This window comes from Loxodonta africana, chromosome 27 (assembly GCF_030014295.1).
Source record: "Loxodonta africana isolate mLoxAfr1 chromosome 27, mLoxAfr1.hap2, whole genome shotgun sequence".
NCBI lineage: Eukaryota > Metazoa > Chordata > Mammalia > Proboscidea > Elephantidae > Loxodonta > Loxodonta africana.
In genome coordinates this window covers 19,331,552-19,355,792 of record NC_087368.1, presented here as the reverse complement: position 1 = coordinate 19,355,792, position 24,241 = coordinate 19,331,552, and the positions used below count along the sequence as shown (strand labels likewise).

At 40.9% G+C, this 24,241-nt stretch overlaps 1 protein-coding gene across 1 annotated transcript in view; it reads right to left on the bottom strand.

Moving 5' to 3' along the window:
* KAT2B (lysine acetyltransferase 2B) overlaps window positions 1-24,241 on the bottom strand; it is a 105,673-nt gene that overhangs the window by 30,282 nt on the left and 51,150 nt on the right. Inside the window, exons 6-10 of the mRNA XM_010595595.3 lie at window positions 15,394-15,585; window positions 10,247-10,353; window positions 5,358-5,483; window positions 3,419-3,555; window positions 450-658 (exon numbers count right to left, since the gene is read on the bottom strand). Of these exons, the coding sequence (XP_010593897.2) occupies window positions 450-658; window positions 3,419-3,555; window positions 5,358-5,483; window positions 10,247-10,353; window positions 15,394-15,585 (771 nt within the window). The remainder of the gene's footprint in view (window positions 1-449; window positions 659-3,418; window positions 3,556-5,357; window positions 5,484-10,246; window positions 10,354-15,393; window positions 15,586-24,241) is intronic.

The following is a 24,241-nucleotide window of genomic DNA, read 5'->3' as shown; positions in this document are numbered from 1 at the left end:
TGTATGTGAATATATATTCAATTAGAGAAGTTTAGGTATTTACTTTAAAAAGCAATGGATTTCCAAAGTTAATCTGTCTGATATCCCAAAAATTTTTCCTATATTTGGAGACCCATGCAACAGTGGTACCTACTTAAGATACCAAGACCATGAATGTTTCTACTATGAAGAAGGAGAAAATCTTCCAGTATTACGTTCTCTCAGTGCTCTGTATTTTGTCACCAGCAATGTAAAATATAGAGCTTCATTACCATCAACAAGTTGTAAATTTTTGAAAACTTCAGCTAGGTGTTTTAGACGTGGCAAATGGCTCAACACAGTTCTATATCTACTGCATGACAGGAGGCTGCAGGATTCGGTGGGTGACTGTGGCTCACTTTCACTATCTAAGTAGTTCCCATTTCATTTAAAAAGGACACAGGAAAAAGGAAAAACAAAGCTCCACTTACGGGTCAAAGACAAGCCGCGTGATGTACTCTTTTGGCATTCGAGGCAGCTGATGGGAGAACACGTTCTGTAGGCCAACCAGCCACATCAGGATCTTCTTGTTGGGTTTCTGGTTCAGGGAATTGCCGACTACGTGAAATTCAATCACACCTCTGCGTTCTTCTAGCCTTGCTGCTTCATCCCTTGCCGAATGGGCTGACAGAAAATTGGTCTGGGATGCAGGAGATGGGAAAAAGTTACATGAGTGTCTTAAGATGGTTCTTACATCAGACAGTGGGGGTGAAACATATCAAAGCTTCTCTTCTTTGTTTTGTGGGTCTCCAGGGTCCTGCATGCACACACACACACAGTTATGATGACAAAATAGAAAAGGTAGGTAAAGCATTTTGAAAGGTCAGAATGTACATGGGTGATATTTGGTTTAGATAGGCAGCAAGCATACTTTCTACAGAGGGCCAGATAGTAAATATTTTAGACTTTGCAAGCTACAAGGTCTTTGTAGCAACTACTCAACTGCTGATGTAGCATCAAAATAACCTTAGACAATATGTAAACTAATGGATTTGACAGTGGCTTAATAAAACTTTATTTAAAAAAAACAGATGGGGGCCAGATTCAGCCTCTGACCCCGGTTTAGAGCAACCCCATCTCACCGAGCTTTAAAAGACCCTTGAGATGCCAGATCCTAAATTCTCATTCTAGGCTCAATAGTGACAATCTTGTCTATAATATTAACATCTCTTTTTGGAGGACAGTTTTCTTTCCAGAGGTATCTCTGGGTGCCACAAATGGTTAAGCACTCAGCCACTAACCCAAAGGTTGGAGGTTCAAACTACCCAGAGGCATCTTGGACAAAAGGCCTGGTAATCTAATTCCAAAATATCACCCACCAAAAACCCTATGGAGCACAGTTCTACTCTGAAACACATGGAGTCACCATAAGTCAGAATCAATGCCACAGCAACTTTTTTTTCCTTTCCAGAGCAGTATTTGCTGACTCATACTCGACCACAGCTGACAACACAACCTTGTATTGTCACTTTATGCTCCCCATCCTATCTATTCCACCCAGCGGCGTGAAGGTGAATGCTCAACCAACAGCTCCCCAGTGAAAAAAGCCCTGATTTTCAGTATTTGAGGATTTTCGCGGTCTACAAAAAAAAACTTTTTTTTTTTTTTTTTTATAGCTGGCTGCCCAGGTTAAAGGCTCCCACCTTGGCCAATTTCAAACTACAAACACATTTAACAGCCAGCTCACAAAATCCCAGCAAATGAAACAGTCAGTTTGTGCACCAGTGCAAGCCAACTCCAGCATGCTACTAAATCAGCCCAATAAATTTCGAAATGAGTACCAGCGTCTCCGTTTTACGGCTGAAAAACGAAAAAATAAATTAAAAACAGAGCTCACCTACTCAGTGAAGTTACCAAATCCCTGAAAAACAAGTTAACAAAGCAGGCTACCATTATCTAGAAGGAAATAGGAAGGACAATTTTATAAGATTTTTCCTTCTCACATCATTCTATTTCTCTGAATTATCCTCAATACCCTAAAATTAATACCTAAGGAAACAGAAAAAATTAAAAAGCGATACTTTAATCTAGCAGAGACACACTAAAAAAAACTTTAAAAGATGTTTTGGAAAATAAGCTACAAGCTGTTTTATAGCAGTAGAAATATCACTGCACCTCTCGGGAGCTCCCAGAAATGTCTTAAGCTGTCCTCCCCCACATGCCAGGCCATGAGATAACAGCAGTACTCTTACCCAAAATGCTCTCCTTGAATTTAATCATGTCAAAATAATCAGACAAATCCAAATAGAGGGGTATTATGCAAAACTAGCCACCAGGACTCTTCAGTCAGTCTTCTGAAACTCTAAAGAGGGGTGGGGAGCCAGTTTAGGGTTAAGGAGATAGATAAGAACTAATATGACACAAGACTCCTGATGGAACTTCCAACCACACCAACAAATGTTACGTTGTTGTCGCTGCTGAATGCCGTGGTATTGATTCCAGCTCATAGCGACCCTACGGGACAGAGTAGAACCGCCCCACAGGGTTTCCTAGGCTGTAATCTTTATGGGAGCAGACTGCCAGGTCTTTCCTCTCATGAAATGGGCTGTGGGTTCAAACTGCCAACCTTTCAGTTAGCAGCTGAGTGCTCAACTACTGCACCACAAAGGACATAATTTGATTATAGGAGTAATTTGGATATGGGTTGCGTATTAGACCAGGGGTTAGCGAACTTTTCTGTGAAGGGACAGATAATAGCCATTTTCGGCTTTGCAGGCCATACAGTCCCTGTCTCAGTTATTCAGATCTACTGCTGTAGTGCAAAAGCCACCAGAGATAATATGTTTCAATAAAACTTTATTTACAAAAACAGGCAAAGAGCTTGATTTGGCCTGTGGTCTATCAAAAAAAAAAAGGTTGTCCTATATTACACAATAATATTATAACCATGCTAAGTTTTCTGAAAGAGAACTATATCACAGTTATGCAAGAGAAGAGCCTCATGCTTCAGAGATACATGCAGAAATAGTTAGGGGTGAAGTGTTGTGACATCTGTATTTAACTCTGAAATGGTTCCAAGTGGTTCAGAGAAGACAGAGGGAAAGCGAACATGCCATAATGCTAACAACTAGTGAATCTAGGTCAAGGGTCTAGGAATCTTTATCACAGGATTCTGGCAAATTTTATTATGGTTTGAGATTTTTCAAAATAAAAAGTTGGGGGGAAGGTCTTCAGTTGTGCAACATTATCAGTATGTTTCCCTGTGAGGTGGTACTCATCAAGAGGAATCACCCCTCAACCTGCTATTCCGGCCCTCCTCACCCTCATCACCCCGTAAAATGCAAATCAGGGCAGCAGAACATGCTACCATCTCAGCATTACCATTCCCATTTCCCACAGCTGAAGCGGCCAGGGGAGCAGGGGGCTCTACCAGCTGGCTGCCCGGGTTTACCCTGCTAACCTCTGGTCCCAGCATCGCTGCAGGGTCTGTGATGGTAGACATGACCTCGTTGATCAATTCCATCGGAATATCCCCGGTAACACGGGGTTTCTTGGCCTCCTCCAGAGGGTGAGAGTCATTCAGCTTCCTCTTTTCTCCTAGCAAACAATGGGTGATTTTGAACACACACACACACAAATAACACGCGTCGATCTAATTCATTTTCTAATGCTGTTGTGGACAAGACTGAAGACTAGCTCAACTCTCCACCCACCAGGGTAAGGGGTTGCGGTGGAAGATGAGAATGAGAAGGAGGAGGTCACCATAACTGCAAACCACAGACCTATTCTGGATATTTCTTATGATAATTTTTTAACTTGATACATGTGTTAAGGTATGTGTTTCTTCATTTGAAAATGCATAGGATGATTCTAGTTATCATTGTTTATTAATTTCTAACTTGACCAACAGGACACTAAAATATCAAAAATTTCTGAAATTTGCTTTTTGGCCCGAAATGGAAAGGCCAGACAAAAGGCAGACAGAACTTTCTCCTATTTTTCTCACGATGTTACTTACATGGTTTTACTCCATTTTACTTTCAGGTTTGGTTTTTCCATTTTTTTCTATTATAACATATATTTGTTTTTACATAACACGTATTTGTTTTTAAATGTTCAAATTGTATTCCTTACATTTGAATCCCACTGACCATGTTTCCATACAGCATTCTCACTATCTTTAGTTAAAAGACATGTGGCGATAAAGTACCTTGTCAGTAGAAGATGCCTCCGTACATATTACATGTAACTCAAAATGGCCTTTGTTGGTTTCTTATTTTTAGAACTCTTTTTTAGTTGTTGCTTTTGAAGGTGGATAGGAATGCTTTCAGTCATTTGACCAAGAAGCCTTCAAACTCCATGACTCCTCAAAAGTAATGCTGTGAACTATTTATTTCATAGCTGTGGTTTACACCTAATATGTCCCAACCCAAATAGACAATGCGCCTGGAGTGATAAGAAAGTATCTGAAGCTGCATCCAATCTCATCAGTAAAAGAGTTTCTGGATTGATCAGTGATGTCTCCCATGGAAGTGGGAGGGAGGATGATGGCACACATGCTAAGTATTTGGTACTTCATCTTAGGTCCTCTTCTCTCCCTACTTCATGCCACTTCTTTTATTTCAATCTTGGGACATATACAAGGTTTGTTTGATGCCACATTCTCCAGGCAGAAATGCAGTCTTCAAAACATTCTACAACTGTGAAATGCTTTGAGGACTAGGAGATGTTTTGCCCATGTGGTAGATTATATTAATGGTTAAATTCTTTGGTATCCACATTCTTTACCATGTGACTTTGCAGTTCTTCCTACAACAGTAGAGTATATTTTCCTGCCTCTTAACTCAGTTCAACCATGTGACTTGCTTTGGACAACAGAATGAGGTAGAACTGGTGGTACGCCAGCTTCAAGCCTAGGCTTTAAGAGACTTTGTGTCTTTCTGCTTACTCTCTGGTGCTTCTGCCAGTGTCACAAGAAGAACACGTTCTGGGCAGGCCAATGGTCACAGGAGGAAGATGAAAAATATGTGGATCAGAGTTGCTCCAGCTTCAGTACCTTAGCCAAGTCCAGCCCAGAACATAGACTCCAGTTGAAAGGCAGGCACATGAACAAGCCCAGCCAAGATGAAATGAGGCCAGCCAACTACCAACCTACACACAGAATGCATGAGCTATGAAAATAAAGGATTACTGTTTTAAGACTCCATGTTTTGGGGTTAGCTTGTTACCTGGCAATAACTAACCGATATAGCCCGAAGCCTAAAACAAAGTAATTTCCAGCAATTAAAATCCTGGACATATACCATCTGTAGTTAGTCTAAGTCTAGCTTTGGCACTCCTGAGGTAATGGAGCTTCTAGGAGAAGTCAGGACTTCCTTTATGCCCTACTAAGAGCTTACCTGGGTTTACCTCAAGCCCAGAAGAGGCTTTGCAGGCAGGGCTGGTGCTCCCTCCATTCAGCTGCTCAAGAGAAGATGAGTTTGAGTTGTATGAAATGGTCCCAGCCACAGGAGGTGGATTGATAACTGTCCCGACAAAAGGAAAACAAGGGATTAGATGACTCTTAGCAACAAGGGACCAAGCACATATGAGACAGGAATATCTCTACCCAAAGAGAAATCATCTTTAAGATAAAAGCCAGGGGGTCAATGTGACCATCAAGACAATAAAAACAGCAATGGATTAATGCCCATTAAATTGAATAAACATACCTGAGTCCATACTGATAAAACAATAAATGAAGAAATAAATAAGTGGAGGAGAAGAAAAAGCTCTTCCTTACAGGAGAATGCCAATAAATAAGGAAAAAATGTTGGAAGTTAGAAAAATCACCATTTGGCAGCTATCACATAATAACTGACTCAGGGAAGAATCATTAGTGCAAGCTACCTTTTGACTACAAAAAAGTACCTTTTGACTACAAAAGAAAAAATGGTAACATTATAATGGAGAAGGTTACTGGATACCACCTTAACCAAGTAATCAAATTTAATATCAATAATAATAAAACAAGCCAACATCTTCGGCTTCCTGATGTGATGCAAAACTGCTATAAACCACATCATAGAGACAAGAGGCAAATACGCAAGATAGCCTACAGATCAGATAACATATCGTATCAACGTTAAATTTCTTGACTTTGGTAACTACACTATTGTTACGTATAAGAATATCTTTTCTCTTAGGGGATGCCCAGTGACGTAGGTAATGGGGCATGGTGTTTGCAATTTACTTTCAAATGGTACATGTATATATATATATACACACACACACATATATATATATATACATATATATAAAGTTGGAAACATCATACATATATATACATATGGATGGGGGACAGAAGGGGAAGGACAGAGAGAATGATAAAGCAAGTATGACAAAATGTTAACAACTGACAGATCTGGATAAAGCGTATAAAGTATACAGTATATAGGATTTCTTGCAATGTTTCTGTAAGTTTGACAGAATTTCCAAATAAAAAGTAAAAAAAAAACAAAGGGGGAGGCATTGTAGGAGACAGGACATTGCTTTGCTAGTTGTGCCCCTATGGAGCTGAGATGAAAGGGGCTGAGGGGAACAGACATTCTCAGAGACACTGGTCACACACAAGACACAGTACAGCAGTATGGACAGGTGTCCAGAAAAAATGTTCATTTAGGTTTCAATGCCACCACCGTTCAGTCCACAGAGCACATTCTCAGCAGCCAAGAAAGTAATGGAATGAGCAAACCAAATAACAGAGACGACAACCCACAGCACTGCTAACTGAGTATCAACTGGTATGTAAAGAATCCGAATATACCAATTACTGGGCTGGAGTAGCTTCTTTCCATCGTACAGACCTTCAGAATTTCAAAGTACACTAGGATGATTCTGAACAAAGAGGAACCTCTGGTGATTCCGAAGCAGGGCTTCAAACCGGTTCATTTCAGTTCCAACCCCTGCTGAGAACTGCATTCTAACAAGTTCCCAGGTGATGTTAATGCTGCTGGTTAGGGACCAATTTTGAGATCCGCTATTAGCGCCGTGGTTCCCAAAATTTATTATACCTAAGCATCACCTGGGGATCTTGTTAAAATGTAGATTCTGATTCAGTATATTTGGGTAGAGATGCAAATTCTCAGCAGGGGTTCAAACTAGAACAACTTGGCTCGAAGCCCCGTTCAGAAGGCCTCACTGAGTATCTTGCAAAGCTTCAGAGCCACCATTATGAACGTCATTTATCACAGCTGCAAAGGTGTGCAGACATACCAATTAAGGAGAGGATTACACCCTTCCTCCCCCCTAGAGAAAGCACTGCGACTACAGTAGTGCAGGAGACAGCCCGCTCCTGACGGCTTCAGGTAGTACTGCAGTGTACCATCCAGCTTAACTGGGTGACAGCCTTGGCTGTAGAAATAAACATGAAGTCCCCATAGGTTCAAAGACAACCTCTGCCTTCTCATCCTGTTGTATGACAGATAACAACGTGGCCAGAAGGTGGGCAAGTTGGGAGGCGTTTAGACAAAGCAAGGCAGAGGCACGGGGTGGGGGTAGGGGGGAGAATTTGTCCCTGGGCACAAGTCCAAGAGGACACCAGACGAGGTGCAGAATGACATTCCGAGGTGCCACAAATATGAAAGGCACCCGACTGAGGCAGGCGGACGAGGGCAGGGGAGGCGTTTCTGCTGATGTGTTGCTATCAATATCTATTCATCTTGCATTTGTGGGGAGGGGCACAACTTAGAGATTGCCCCTGGGTGCGCGTTACTCTCACCACACTCGAGGTGAGCGTCACTGCCGATTCTCACGCACAGAGAATTCCTCACCCGAGATCCTCCAGAAGGAGAACTACGTTGACCTGCTAAATAGTTTTGGTGTCCCACTGCCTGAAGGAGGAAACTTTGTTCTTCACCCATTCCGTCCACAAACATTTGCTGCACGTTTGCAATGCACACCAAGGTAGTGTAACATAGTGGTTGGAGCTCCGATTCTCAGCACAGTGCAGTAGTTAGGAGATGAGAGAGACCTGGACATGCAACCCAATTCCATCACTTATGAGCTCTGATTTCAAGCAATGTGTTGTTCCTCTCTGAACTTCTATTGCCTCATCTATATAAACCAAACCAAAAACCAAACCTGCTGCCATCAAGTCAATTCAGACTCATAGAGACCCTACAGGACAGAGTAGAACTGCCCCATAGTGTTTACAAGGACTGGCTGGTAGATTCAAACTGCCGACCTTTTGGTTATCAGCCGAGCTCTTAACTACTGCACTAAAAAATACCAACTTCTCCGGGTTTGTGGTAAGGCTAAAAAGTATGACACATACTTCATTGCCAAACACCAATAAAAGTACCAATTATCATAATTATTATTATATGGCAAGACTGGATCTCTGACCATCAAGTTCTACTCATAAGAGAAAGAAGGTGGACAGAAGAAAATGGGGCCTGGGGCAACATGAGGTAAGTACTGTATGATGCAACAGTTCTCAAACATTGCTGCGCATTGGAATCACCTGGGGAGCTTTTCCAAGCCAGTGTCCAGGCCACACCCCAGGCCAATTACATCACACTCTTTTGGGATGAGAGTCCAAAATCAATGCATTTTAAATCTCCCCGGGCAATTCCATGGTGCAGTCAAATTTGAGAGCCAACGCTGTGATGTATTCAAGGTTCTGTTAAAGTTTGGAAGAAAGGACACCCATTCCTTGCCAGAGGACATGGGAGGAGTTAGAAAAGACTCTGTGGGTGAGACACTATTTGAAAGCTAGGTAAAGGAAAGACAAAGTGCACAGACCAGGTAAACAGAGGGCAACGCCCAGGAGATGTCCAGGGACCACAGAGAACAGGTACGGTAAATGCTGACTGCTGGGGTCCGGAGGGAGCACGTCACGCACTCAGAGAGGCCCTCAAACACTACAGGATTTGGATCAGAGAAACAAGAAACAGCATTCTATAACAAAGGGAAAAACGGATACAGAGGTATTTTGGACATGTTTTTGTTAACAAGAGTTAAAACAAGAAGACTGTAATCCAAACCAAAATACTTCTGTTTTGTACAGATTTAACTATATTTACAGCCAACTTGGCTTCTATATGAAAAAAGTTCTTAAAAATCACCTCGAATGCATTATGCCAAGGGGAAGATGTCAGATTAAAAAAAAAAAACTATAGACTATATGATTCTACTCATAAGACTTTCTGCAAAAGCCACAACTATAGGAATAAAAAATAGATCAGTGATTGTCAGAGGCTAGGGGCAGGCAAGGGATGGACTACAAAGGGATACAGGAGAATTTTCTGGAGTGATGCAATTTGTTTATATTTTGATTGTGGTGGTAAAGTAACTACATAAATTTGTCAGAACTCACAGAACTGTATACTAATAAGGGTGAATTTTACCATATGTAAATTTTATCTAAATAAAAAAAAGTAAAAACTAAATTACCTTTGTTAGAGATACTTAGGAACCCCCTATTACACACTGAGCCCATATTATACATTGAGCTAAGATGCTATCAAAAGTCTAGATTCTGTCTTTCCCTGTGGCCAGATATAAACTGCTGCTTTGGCATTTCTTGCCAACCTTCTCCATCGAGTCTTTCTCGTGTCAAAGGCAGGAACTGAGATTCTCTTCTTGGGTTCTGTGATTCTGGAGGCATCTGTCCTCCTTCCTCACAAAATGCCAACTGATGCCACTGGCTGACACCAGACAATGGCAAGGATGCCCTGGCCCCACTGGGAACTACTTCCTGTCCCGAGACTCGGGACCGCCCTTGTCCACTCACCATTCCACCGTCCTCCTCCATAGTGACTTGAATGCACAAAACATCAGGATTAAGACATCACAGATTATGAAGCCAAACTGAGACCTGATTCCTGGGCCTATCTGGCCACTCACTAATGCTCTACATGTCTCTGCAAAGAGCCAGTATTTCATTACAAAGCTGGGCTGCTTGGTATTTTATGCCTCTTGTTAAAAACTGCAATGTGCAAAGTAAGCAAACCCTGCAGTTTTTTCCTTGCTTTGTTTTGTGTTTTTTTTTTTTTTTTTTTTTTAACGGTTTGGTTTGCACCTGCTCTCTGCATTAATGGAGATACAGTTGCAAGATTTTGGTTTGCACCTGCTTTCTCCTCATGAATAGCGATGCAGATACAAGATGTGCCAAAGTCTGTGCTTTTTTTGCTGGCTCTCCTTCAACTTCCTGATGAAAAACACACGTACGTGCAGAGCGAGCTGCAACTAACGCTTCAGGCTGGTCTTCCTGGTGGTGCTCTGATTTGTGCTAAAAGAAATTTACCTGTCTGAATTCCTAGTTGGCTGGTCCTGCAAGAGGCTGAGAGAAAATCCTGATCCCAGATGGGAGAGTTTTGACTATAAACTTCTTCTTCTAACATGGATAGAAACCTATAAACAAGAGAAAACACAGCGTGAAGACCAAACACTGATGTATTACTAGAGGGGTAAATGCCCTCAGCACCTACAGAAATCACCTTAATGTGAGCATCCCACCTTCAACCCAGAAATATAATGATGATTTACCACTCAAATGATGAATTAGTTGGGCAGCCCTGGCATACTCAAATGCAGAAATGCCATTTCTACAAATGTATCCTCTTTTCTCCCCCACATAACTTGATGCCACATAGGCTGGAAAGAAGTATATCAGCAGAACCGCCTTAGTCGTCTTCTGTGAGCCTCAGAACAAGCTTTGAGCCGTCTGTGTAGCTGCAGCTGAAACTGTCCTCAGCATCCCCCAAATTGCTAATATTTATCAAGTGTTTGCTAGGTGTCTGTGCTGTTCTAAGAACTTATTTAATTCTCACACCAGTCCTATGAGTTATAGATTTTATTTTTATTTATCACATGTATAGTTCTTCCTATATATGATAGGCACCGTTCTAAGTGGTTGCTGTATATTAACTCACTTGATATTCAAAATAACCCTATGAAATAAGATCTGTTATTATATCCATTTACAAATAAAAAATCTAAGACACAGAGAGGTTAAATAACGGGTCCAAAGTCACACAACTAGAAAGCGGAAGGGTCACAGTTGGAAACATGTGATTAATTACTGTTACGCCTTCTCACGTGTTACAAACCAAATGGGTCTCAAATTTGGGGGACCCAGAGAAATCACCTGGAAGGAGGCCTTATTGAAAAAAATATAGACACCAAGCCCCACCTAGGCTTACTGAATCAGACAGGTCTTCGGGAATAGGCTGGGTAACTAAATTTTGGTAAGTGCTCCCGGATAATTCCTATGTACATGAAAAGTTGACAAACTACGGTAAAATACCAACACATCTACACTTCTGGTTCTGGCATAACTTCCTGCAAGCCTCCTTCTAAAAAAAAAAAAACAAAATCAGTTGCCATCAAGTCGATTCTGACTCATGGTGACCCCATGTGTGTCAGAGTAAAACTGTGCTCTATAGGGTTTTCAACGGCTGATTTTTGAAAGTAGATTGCCAGGACTGTCTTCTGCGGAGCCTGTGGGTGGACTCGAACCTCCAACCTTCTGGTTACCAGCAAAGCTCATTAACCATTTGCACTACCCAGGGACTCCAAGTCTCTTTCTAGGGTGCATTAATTCTAGACGAGGTGGTATAGCGCCACCACTTATGATCTGTGTGACCTTGGAGCAAGTTCATTTGCCTCTTTCTCAGTTTCCTCTTCTGTAAAATGGAAATAGCAACAGTAATTCCTACATAGGGCAATAATTAGGATTAAATAAGCTAATGGGCATACCTAAAACAGTGCCTGACCCCTAGTAAGTGCTGCATTCATTCATTTAATGAATACTGACTGACTGCCCGCCATGTGCTAAGCACTGTGTTAGATGTTGGAAGGGCAGAACGAACAAAACAAACACTTTGTCCTTAGGAAGCTTACATTCTAATGATGCAATAAATGTTAACTATTACATGTCTACTACTCCTTCGATATCACTCTTAAATTCAAAAGCCAAGATTTTCCATAGCCCTTTGGATAATAAGGAAACCCTGGTGGCATAGTGGTTAAGAGTTATGGCTGCTAACCAGGAGGTCGGCAGTTCGAATCCACCAGGCACTCCTTAGGAACCCTATGGGGGAGTTCTACTCTATCCTTTAGGGTCGCTATGAGTCAGAACCGACTTGACAGGAACGGGTTTGGTTTTGGGTTTTGGGTAATAGAATCTGACCTAAACTGATGTACTAGTTACAGTCATTATAATTATTAGCGGTGTTAATTATGGGGATTGCTCTGATCCCCAAGACTTAATATGGTATATGTGTCATATCACCTTTATAAAATTTTTAAAAATTGACTTGTGAAACATATCTAGCACTAAAGTTTTAGATAATTACTAGGGGACCTATATTAATCGACTTGACGGCAATGGTTTTTTTTTTTTATCATCATCATCGCTGTGACTAAAAGCCCTGCCATTCTTCTCATTACCGATATTTTAAGATTTCAAGTGGCTTAAGAGGAGGAAGAGACTGGGTTTTTAGAAGTGACGATGGATGCGGAAAGATCCTGGGATGTCTTCTGACTTGCTGCTCCTAGCCAGAAAATTTAAGAGCATGGTACCACCTGAGTGAACACCTGCCTGTGCTTTATAGTTTAACTCATGGTGTGTAAAAACCACATGAGTCACTTATTGCTGCTAAGCAAGCCACCATTAACTCACGTTTGAAGAAACAACATAGTATGTTTATTACCAAACACATAAGGACTGACAGCAGTAGAAGGCAAAATCCTTATTGAGATCACATCCTGACCTTGATGGTAGAGAAGGTTCTTAATGCCTTTTCACTTCTCCTCCTAACCTCTGCCTAACCTCACCTTACACGGCCCGAAAGACTTCCCTAGCCGCCCTTTGTCACAGAAGTAAGCTTCCTTTCTTTCTCTAGGCTTCCTTTTTTATTAGTAATTATGTAATCAAAACAGTCTTTACAAAACTCTGCAGAGACTCACCAAAGAAGAATGCCATTAGTAATTTAGAAAAAAAAATTTGCATGTGTGTATACACACAAACATACATACACAAACACATATGTATATATACTTCTATATATACGTATATTCACAATGAAGAACAATGTCCTATAACGACACGGGAAACTGCTTGTTTCATATATGCAGGGTACGAAATTATATGTAGACTAAAAGAACACAATATATGGAGAAAAAAGGGAACTATCTAAAAGTTCAGAGTGGTAGGGCTGCGTGTGATCTTTGCCTTCTGTGTTCCTCTCTTAACCAAATTCTCTTTAACAACTGCATTTATCACTTTTAGAATGAGATCTAGGTACTAAACTTTTAAAAAACAGCCTTGTAAATAGGTGAAGGGAGGGGCAGGGTCCAAGTTAAAGGCAAGTAGCAAAAAAAAAAAAACAATATATCAAGAATAGGAAGGTAAAGATGAGGGCCCTGAAAATGCACCTGACAATCATGGAGCCCTGGATGGCGGGTGGGAAACCGATCCCAGCTCCGACTTGGCAAGAGCGCCTGAGATTCAAACAGTACCTCCAACTTCGATACACGTGATTCTGCTGCCCAATCTGGCAGTATAAATCCCCAGCAGCCTCAAGTGTTGTCATATTCAAGGAAAAGGGATTTAAAAGGAGAAGTGGGTGGTAGTTTTACCCTACTATTAGTAATAGAGAAGCGAAGAAAGCAGCAATGATTTTTAGCTCAACAGCATAAGTATGCCAGAACTATGGGCTGAAGGAACAAAACACACTATAATTAGCAAATATCTGCAAGAAGCAAAATGAATTTGTTGAGGGAAAAAAAAATTGTTACTATGCAAGATAATTAAAATTTCTCTTCAAGCACCATAAAAAGTGGGAGGAGGGGTCCCCTTTGTTCCTTGGCTTAGACATAGCATGATCACCACAATCTGAAGACACAAAATGTTGCTTGTGTGGCAAATGTAATAGAGAAACAAGTAGGAAAATTATTTTAATCTCTAAGGAAAGAAGCTTAGACCATTTAAAAGGCAGTCTCTGGAATATCTGTGCATGTCTAGAATTCATAACCCATCACAGGCAATAATCAAACTCTAGTTGAAGTGCTTCTGAATCTTCCTCCACAGAAAACACAAAATGTTCACGTCATGCCTCAGACTCCTGAGCTGGTTCCCTTAAGAAAACACAGAAAATCAGGGCTAGAGGACACACGTGCAAATATTAGATGTTCAGCGAAAGCCCATCAGAGTTGCCCGTGATATCCTCTACTTAAGGCTTAGATTTTATATTAAATTGCAAAGGAACTTTCAGTCAGTTTCTACTGGGAACCATTTTTGTTGTTAATTTAGACCTAACTCATTTGCAAAAATTAAAACCAGCTTTTCTGAGACACAAGACAAACTGGGACATCCAGTAACAAACAGTATTTTTATAATAAAAAAATACCTAGTTTTTCAAATAAAATAGGGCTTCCTCAATCTTTGATCAAAGAATACCTCCTGTTTTAGAAATTCTATTCTCTACATCGGCAGTTCTCAATGGGGTGAGGAAAGGAGGCTAGATCATACCTAGAGAGACTTTTCAAATTACATTTTCTACCTCCCCCCATAAATGCTGATCTAGGCAGGATGACAACCACAAAATGAACTGTCTCATTCATGTCTTGCTGTCGCTGCTCCGTGACAAGAAACCAACTGCACCTTCTCTCCGCCAATCCCCGCCCTGCCAGCAGCCAACCTCTTGGCTTAAACTTGTGGTTCTCAGCATTGAAAATGTACTTCCAAGGCCAGTGGTGCAGGAAGTTGCTTCCCATTCCTTTGGCACATTTCCTTCATTTGAAAATTATTTAAATGATGATTTATGTGTCTGAGCTTTGGCAGACGCAAGAAGAGGCATAAGAATATGTCCATTTACAAAGAACAAATATGCAGCCTACTGAGTTTAGAAGTACAAGGGTCATTCTGAAAGAGGACTATACTCCTGTCCAGCCCTGCTCTTGGGGTCTAGTTTCCAGAGTAAGGGAACAGGCCTGCTCTAGCAGGGGCAAGGGTGGTTCACTAGTGCTCAGAAAGGATTGGAGAACAGGATGGAAACAGTCACTTGAGTTCTCTTCTGCCATGTCCTACTGGATGGAAACTGCGTCTACACATTCTCCCCCACCCCTTCTAGCTTCCTGGCAACTAAAAAACCAAAACAAAGTACTACCCCCATTCTATCAGACTCAGAGACAATGAATTCCCCAGGTGGGATGGGGTGGGATATGTTGGTGGCTAAGGGAACAATGACAAGTCAATAGAAAGTCAAGCTAATAGATGAAATGGAAAATACCTTAGAAGGCTCAGGCAGGGAGGTGAGGAAGAGAAGGGTCCCTAGTACTGGGTATTTTTTCTTTCATTTCTGATCTTGCTACCTATGGAGGCTTTGGCATGAATTTGCCAACCTCAAGCTCTGAGATCAAAAAAGTCTGGCAAAGGCTCTGTCTTACTTTGGGAAATGGGTGAGGATTAGCGTTCGTTTCTCAAGAGGCAGTTTGTCTTTTTCCTGTCTTGCTTGTTCCAGGAGTTGTCGCCTCATAACGGTGAAGACTGAGCGAAGCAATGTTCTCCCAAACACCTGGGTGGTTTCGTACCGAGGTAGACTATCACAGAACTGTGGCACATTGCAATAACACAGCCACCTGCGATGAGATGAGACAAACACCATCAATATCCTCAAGTGTCCAGAGTCATCTGAAATATCCAATTAGGGTTATGCTCACACCACTAACCATGCAGAAGAAACTGGGTCTGTGATGACAAGCCACAAGGTTACCACCAGCTAATGGGACCTGGGAATTAGTTGAGCTTGCCCTTTCACAACCTCATAAACCCAATTCTGTTAAAAATTGTTCCATTCTGCATTATCATACGGTGAGTTCTAGAGTCATAGTCCTGGGTTCAAATCCCTGTTATGCTGCTTAACTGGGTGCTGCATGACTTTGGAAATTTAATTATGTTCTTAAGTTTCCATTTCCTTACTTGTAAAATGGGAACACCACCACCTACTTCAACGGATTGCTGTGAGCACAATGTAGAGTTCTTGGCACGAAATTAACAATCAATACAATACGTGGTAGTTTAAATAAAAGAAGAAGTTAAAGGGAAAGCCGAGGCAGTACCTTTCATGAAAGAATCAGAATTATACCATCTAGCCCTCTGGGTAACACTTCTTATGGTTTCTTCAAAATGCCGACACAGCACTCACATATCCCTGAAGCTTTGATGGGAAGATAAAAATCTTCAAGACTGTTCAAAACTCAGTCAAAATGCAGGAAGTAACACACTTCTACCATCTGTCACTTAGGTACATTTTCAATGACCCAGACTCAAAGCCAAAAATGCCCTTCGCCGTTGTGTGAGTTTGGAGGAGGGCCCAGGCCAGCCCTGAGGGAAACCAGAGGTTCGCCTGACATCTCACCACAGGTCTAGAGGATCACCAGTTATGTAGGGCATCTGATTTAGAAAGCTCATTGAGCCAACAGAAGAGAGAGAATGAAAGTCTATTCAAAATGACCTTCTTTCTTTTGGGGGTCCTGGAGATTCAAGGTCTGAACGTCCCGGGACCCAGCAACATGAATTTAACAGTGGGGTCACAGAGGGTGGCATCAGACCAGGGAAAGGTCAAAAAGCTTCACTTCACAGATTCTTCTTCCTTAGTTAAAAAAAAAAAAAGAAACCCACTGCCGACGAGTCAATTCCAACTCATAGCAACCCCATAGGACAGAGTACAACTGCCCCATAGGGTTTCCAAGGAGCAGGTGGTAGATTTGAACCGCTGACCTTTCATTTAGCAGCCAAGCTCTTAACCACTGCGCCACCAGGGCTCCCCATCCTTGGTAACAGGTCCAAATGATTCTTTTCCAGAATAGGACTGCTTTCCAAAAATTAAAACCTCTCTCCTTATGTCCTTGGCTGTTCTCCTTTAAAGTACAAAGAAGCTCTCTAACATGCCTGTGTGCTACAGGGAGCTCCTGGTGAGCTTTGAGCCCCTTACTGAACAAGGGAATAATATTAATTTATTTGTGCCAATTTACTTTTTAATCTTATTCTGTATCACTACATATTTCCCCTGCGTGTCTTGCTGGTGGTGGAGGTGGTGTTTCATCTCTGGGGAAGAAAACTTTCATTAATGTTGACTTGTCTGTCCAGATTTAAACCTAATCTTGAAACCCCACTACTATTTCTTCTCTCAACTTTTCTCTGTTAACAATTTATACCTAAATGTCATTTTATGACTACAACATAGAACTGAACATGTTAAGTGTTATGATGGGTCTTGCCAAGTTTGAAACAGTGCTCTTGGGAGCACAAAAAGTTAGAAGTACATTAATTTTGGTACTTCATATAGAAATTCATCATCCTCAAAGCTAATCCTGTTAGTCTATGACATTCAAAGGATATTTGGGGCTAGGAGAAAGCCAGTTCCCAATAACAAATTATGACTATAAATGTAAGAGATTAACAGCCACAAACCTTAATAACCAGGAGATTTAGACTATCACAAGACTATTTGTAAGACTTAATATTTAAAAATATCTTCTGCAATTGAAGATTGAAAGATTCAGACCAATACTGTCCAGTGAAGCTTTCTCTGAGGATGGAAATGTTTTCTACCTGTGTTGTCCAATACATAGGCCACCAGCCACCTGTAACTACAGAGCATTTGAAGTGTGGCTACTGCAACTGGGGAGCTTAGCTTTTTATTTTATTTAACTTTACTGAATTAAAATTTAAAACAAAAGCTATAAAATATTTTTTCATTAAACACAACTTTATTGTTTTGGTAGCACTCCATTTCACTTGGCACTCTGGTGGTGCAGTAGTTAAGTGTCTAGCTACTAACAGAAAGGTCAGATGTTCGAACCCACTAGCTGCTCCACAGGGGAAAGATGTGGCAATCTGCTCCTGGAAAGATTACATCTTTGGAAATCCTATGGGACAGTTCTACTCTGTCCTATAGAATCGGTATGAATCAACTCAATGGCAATGGATTCAGTTCGGTTCCACCTCACTCTAACTGTTTAAAGTTTAGTGACTGTATTGAGCTGTATGGGAGGTGTAAAATACACACTGGATTTTGAAGACTTAGTACAAAAAAATCTAAAAATACCATGATAATGTTTCACATTGCTTACATGTTGAAATGATAATACTGTGTATACATTAGGTTAAATAAAATGTATTATTAATTTCGCATTTTGATTTCATTTTTAATGTAGCTACCAGAAAATGTAAAATTACATATCTGGGTCCTATCTGTGGCTCACATTCTATTTCTACTGGACAGCACTGATAACAGAATTTAAAGAGCATTTCCATCTATGGAGGGACACACAGGAGTCTAAGGCTGGATGTAAGACTGATGTAACTTTTTGTATAGAGATTACAAGTTTATAAGTATTATCATAAAACCATAAAACATTATCAAGAAGTACTGAGCAGGTCATTCAACCTTCCCAGGTTAGAGGAAGGCAGCATACATTCTCAATATCTAGCAAAATTTTTCAAATAATAGGTTTCCATTCATTTCCTCTGAGAGTCATTTTCTAGACGTCAATGTATGCTTTTTTGGTTTTGTTTTAACTTCTGAGATTAATCTTATTTTACACATCTGTAAAGGGTATAGAAGATAAGAATATGAGACTGAATGTGGGGTTTTTCTGTTGTTGTTTTAATAAATGACATGGCCACTGTGTGGAATGAGACAGAAAGAAGGAAATGGGACTGTGTGTACATCACCTCTGCACACACAGTCCCCTGATGACTTAAGTGTAGGAAACAATTTTACCTAAATGACTGACTCCAGTCTTCTAAAAATAAGTGATATGGCAGTTCGTTTATTTTTGTATGCCAACTAGAGATGGCACTTGTATGCTGTTTAAAAACCAAAACCAAACCTGTTGCTATTGAGTCAATTCCTACTCATAGCAACCCTACAGGACAGACCAGAACTGCCCCAAAGGGTTTCCAAAGATGTAATCTTTATGGAAGCAGACTGCCACATCTTTCTCCTGCAAAGCAGCTGGTGGATTTGAACTATCAGCCTTTCAGGTAGCAGCCATGCTCTTAACTACTGGGTCACCAGGACTCCTTGTGTGCTGTTTACTGATGGCTAAAATAACTCTCTCGGATTTTTCACATCATTATGATGATTTGCAATCTCCTTGCTTTCTTTAAAAGGTCAAAAGGATTGAAGGCTTTGAGAACAGAAGAATGTCATTCCATTTACTTCTTAGACTGAAAAACCTGAGCTTCTCAGGAATTAGCTGAGCAGAGTCCCTGGGTGGGTAAACGGTTAACATGCTCAGCTGCTAATGATTATCCTATGAGTTATAAATCCTAACCTCTATGATGTTAATGAAGCAGGATTAGAGGCAGTTATATTAATAAGGCAGGATTAGGTTGTATCTTGAGCCAATCTCTTTTGAGATATAAAAGAGAGAATTGAGCAGAGACAAGAGGGGTCTCATTACTGCCAAGCAAGAACAGCCAGGAGCCAAGTGTGTCCTTTGGACTCAGGGTCCCTGTACTGAGAAGCTCCTAGACCAGGGGAGGATCGATGACAAGAACCTTCCCCCACAGCCAACAAAGAAAGAAAGCCTACCCCTGGAGCTGGTGATCTAAATTCAAACTTCTAACCCCCTAGACTGAGAGAGAATAAGCTTCTGTTTGCTAAGCCATCCACTTGTGGTATTTCTGTTATAGCAGCACTAGATAACTAAGACAAAATCTGGTACTGCGAGTGGGGTGCTGCTGTAACAGATACCTAAAATGTGAAAGTGGTTTTGAAACTGTAAATGGTAGAGGCTGGAAGAGCTTTAATGTGCCTAATAGTAAAAGCCTAGATTGCCTTGAAAAGACTATTGGTGGAATTATGGACGTCAAACAATTTTGGTAAAGGCTTGAAAGGAAGTGAGGAGGGCTGTAACACTTGAGATGGTGCAGATGGTGAGAAGCAGCAGCAGAGAATGGCAGCAACAGAACCAGGAGATCTATGTGAGACAGTGTGGGAGCCAACCCATGGAGTGAGAAAGCTGACTGCCTCCAGGCAAAAGGTTTCCTTGTGGAGTGGCGTGTCTCCTGGCACTTAGTAGTAGAGCTAGGCTTGCCGACCCGTGGAACAAGACAGCTGAGTGCCTTCGAGCGGAGTTCACTGGTAGAATGCAGTACCTCCAGGCACTTATCAGTAGAGCTAAAGAGCTTTGGAACACTTGCTCGAGCAGGGCAAACACTGGGCCAGCCCATGAGGCCCAAGGGATCAAGAGCCCAAGGAACCAGGCAGCGGAAGCTGAGGAGACAAGGAGCACAGGAGGCAGGACTGCCTCAGGCTCAAAGGGTAGGGCCACAATCTCTGGGGTCTCAAAAGGTAGAGCCACAGCCTGCTGGGCTTCAAAGGGTGGGGCCACAGCCTCCTAGGTTTCAAAGAGTCAGATCTTCACCAACGTGGCTCCAGAGCATGGTGCTGCCTTTCACGAGTGCCAGCAAGATGGGGCCAGGTGCACTGCTCAAAGCAGAAGGTGTAGGGCTGCCATGCCCAAGGGGCAGAAGAACAGGGGGCTGTCAGGGCCAAGGGGGTAGGACTGGCACTCAGACAGGAGAATAGGGCTGCCCAAATCCAAGGGAACAGAGTTCTGTCCCAATGGGCCTGGAAAGCAGAGCTGAAGCTCAGAGCCAAGGGGTCTCCACCCAGAATCCAGAGTCTGGAGGGCAGGGCCATTACCTAAATGATCTCAGAGAACAGAGAATTATTTTCAAGCCTTGAGATCTAATGTAATGTGTTCTTTTGACTTGTTTGGTGCCTGTTATCTCTTCTTTCCCTCTAATTTCTCCCATTTGTAATGGAAAAGTCTACCTTGTATCTGCCCCACCATTGTACTATGGAAGCAGATAACTTGTATTCTAGATTTCACAGATGAAGAGGAATTTTTCAGAAGATGCAATTTGTACTTGGAGTTGATTTAAGACTTTTGGGATGATATGATGGGATGAATATTTTATGTGTGGCAAGGACATGAATTTGGGGGGGCCAAAGGGTAGACTCTTATGGATTACATATTGTCCCCCTAAAATGTGTGTCAACTTGACTAGGCCATGATTCCAAGTATTGTGTGGCTGTCCACCATTCTGTGATTTTCTTATGTGTTCTAAATCCTTTCTCTATGATGTTAATGAGGCAGGACTAGAGGCAGTTGTGTTAATGAAGCAAGACTCAATCTACAGGATTAGGTTGCATCCTGAGTCAATCTCTTCTGAGACATAAAAGAGATAATCGAGCAAAGAGGAGAGAGATCGCATTACCACCAAGCAAGAAAAGCCAGGAGCAAAGCACATGCTTTGGACTTGGGGTCAGTGCACTGAGAAGCTCCTAGACTAGGGGAGGATTGATGACAAGGACTTTCCCCCAGAGCCAAAAGAGAAAGAAAGCCTTCCCCAGGAGCTGATGCCCTGAATTGGACTTCTAGCCTCCTAGATGGTGAGAGAATAAACTTTTGTTCATTAAAGCCATCCATTTGCGGTATTTTTCTTACAGCAGCACTAGATAACTAAGACGTATAGGCTTTATGGCAGTCTATCCTTAAGTACAAGTTGTCCGTAAGTCAGATGTTCGTAACCCAGGGACCGCCTGTATTTTAAATATGTAATAATGTTTATATTTTTACTCTTTTTCAGAGCACAGAGGATAAATAATTTAAGCAGTTCTACTGTTCAACCTACTTTTAATTTTTTATTGGTTCAATCATCACAGGTTAGCTCCATAATGAACACAATCATTTTCTGGGTCCAGTGTTTTCCAGAGAATCCTATTTCACCTCATTTTCATGCTGATGCTGTGTTCCAGAAGTTTCTGGTCCCTTTGTTCTAACTGCTACATGGCTATAAATTATATGCTGAACCAGCATTACAGACCCCGAGGTTCACTTAGACATCAAGATAAAACCTAGTGGTGCCAGTAGCCTGTATATCACTCATTTTTCAGCAGATGAGACACCATGCTGTGGTGGTGCGTGGGTCTTTAAATTTCCGAATGTGGTCACAGCAGTGAGGTTTTACTCTGAAACAATTATTGATTCTCTTAAATCTTCACAGATTGTTTCCTTCTACTTCCCTTTCTTCATAACATGGCGTCATGGTGGGGGTGGGCGGAGCTGGGTGTTACCTACCTTCATTTCCTTATTTATTATTAACAGAGGCCTTTTGGTCTACTTTCCACCTAGAAATCAGCAGGTTTCAGAATCCATCAGGACATACTCATTTCAGTTTCTCTCAGCAAGTTCCTCTGCACCATTGTCTGACTCCACTCTTCCACCTTCAGCTGTCGGCTCAAGACGCTGGACTACAAAGGACTTTTCTGCTGTCTTTCTATTCCCTGTGACCTTAGTTTCTTCAGTGATATTCAAATAATTATGCTGTCATTCAATTGTACGTTTAATGCTCTAGCTGCACAAACCCACACTGGCAGTGACTGAGTTTTTGTGAACAACGTGTGTGGGAGGAAGAAAATGACTAGCATCTTCCGAGCACCTGTTCCCTGTGCCAGACACAATGCACAAACAACTTGCTGAATACTCTCAACACTCATGAGACTTAGAGGAGGAAACCGAGGGCCAGGGAGGTGAACTGACTTACCTAGGAGGAATGGAGTCAGAATCCAAACCCAGCACACATTCCAAAGCCTAATTTCCTTTTTTTTTTTTCCTTTAATCAGTCCTCAAGTATTTGTAAGTGTCACCCATTTCTTGGTAACTCCTAAATGCTGTATAATATTATCCACTCTGTTTTCTAAAATACAACAACGTTGTCTATGCTCTCCTTCATATTTAATTCTCCTTTTTCTTGATGAAACAATTTCTCTGCTATGAGTGGCAAACACATTCAGGGGTTTGGCTTTGACAAATATTCAGCTTTGTCAGTCTTTCACAGATAGGGTTAAAAGACATACATTGTTGAAAGATTTACTATCTCCAACTCTTATTATAAATAAGAATGACAATAAAGATGAGAACCACTGTTTATGTCAAACCCTGAAAGACACAGAAATGCAGATACAATTTAAAAAATTCTGAACTTGAGGAAATCTATAATTCTTATCAATTATACTTCTTACCTTTAAGTTATTAAGGTAAAATACTTCAGATTGTATTATTGTAAAAGGGGGATGAGAGGACAGAGAAAGGTAGCATTACTCATGAAATCAGGTCAGTGACCAGAAATGAAAGCTCATATTCAACTATTCTTATTTCTACAGCTCATCTGTTGTAACAGGAAATTATCAAGGTACAAGTGATCTTTAGCTATCAAAAGCCACTGTCTACTCTAAATCAGAAAAAAAAACTAGAGCTCCATAATACCCTCTGAAGCAAACTGGATGTGCTTATAAACCATAATTGGGGGAAAGTTAAAAAAAAGATGAAAGGAATGGATAATCCAAGTCATTCTCTTATATGAGAACAGATGTAGGTCATTATATTTTTTACGGCCCACGCTCAAGATTTTTAAAGCCAATTCGATTATTCCATGGTTCCTAAGCAGTAAAACTAAATTCCCACCTTAGGAAAAAATATATATATATCCAATCTAAAAATATTTGCAGAATTTGAAATCTCTACCAATAGGGAAACGGTTGGGTGAATTATGGTACAACAACTCAGTGGGCTAAAATAATAACTATTAAATGAAAGGACAAAAAGAATGTAAAACTTTGTATTGTCCCTAACTAAAACTAATATAAAATCTTTACTCAAATGGGCAAAGACTGAAAGATAATATGTATCATGATATCAGTTCTATCATGATGCTGAAAATAGAGTGATCTTTCCTTCTTTAAAAAATATTCTTTAATTTCATGATAACCATCATTGCTTTTTTTTGAGTGGGGTTGCTATGTAAATTACAGAGCTATAGTATAATCTAGTCAGTGCAGTCCATTAGAAATATAATCCAAGCCACATACAGAATTTTAAATTTTTTGGGAGCCTTACTGAAAAAACAAAAAGAAACAGGTGAAATTAATTTTAATGTATTTTATATAACCCAATATGTACAAAATATTAACATTTCAATATGTGATCAATATAAAAAACTACTGAGATATTTTACTTCTTCTAGCGGACGAAGTCTTAGAAATCTCAATTTGTACCAGCCACATTTCAAGTGTTCAGTAGGCACATATGGCTAGTCACTATCATACTGGATAGCACAGATCTAGATAGTCTGGACTCCTCCCCACAAAAAGACGTCATGTTAAGGAAAAAAAGTAGGCGTTCGGGAGATAAATTATACAGGCAACCTTTCTGA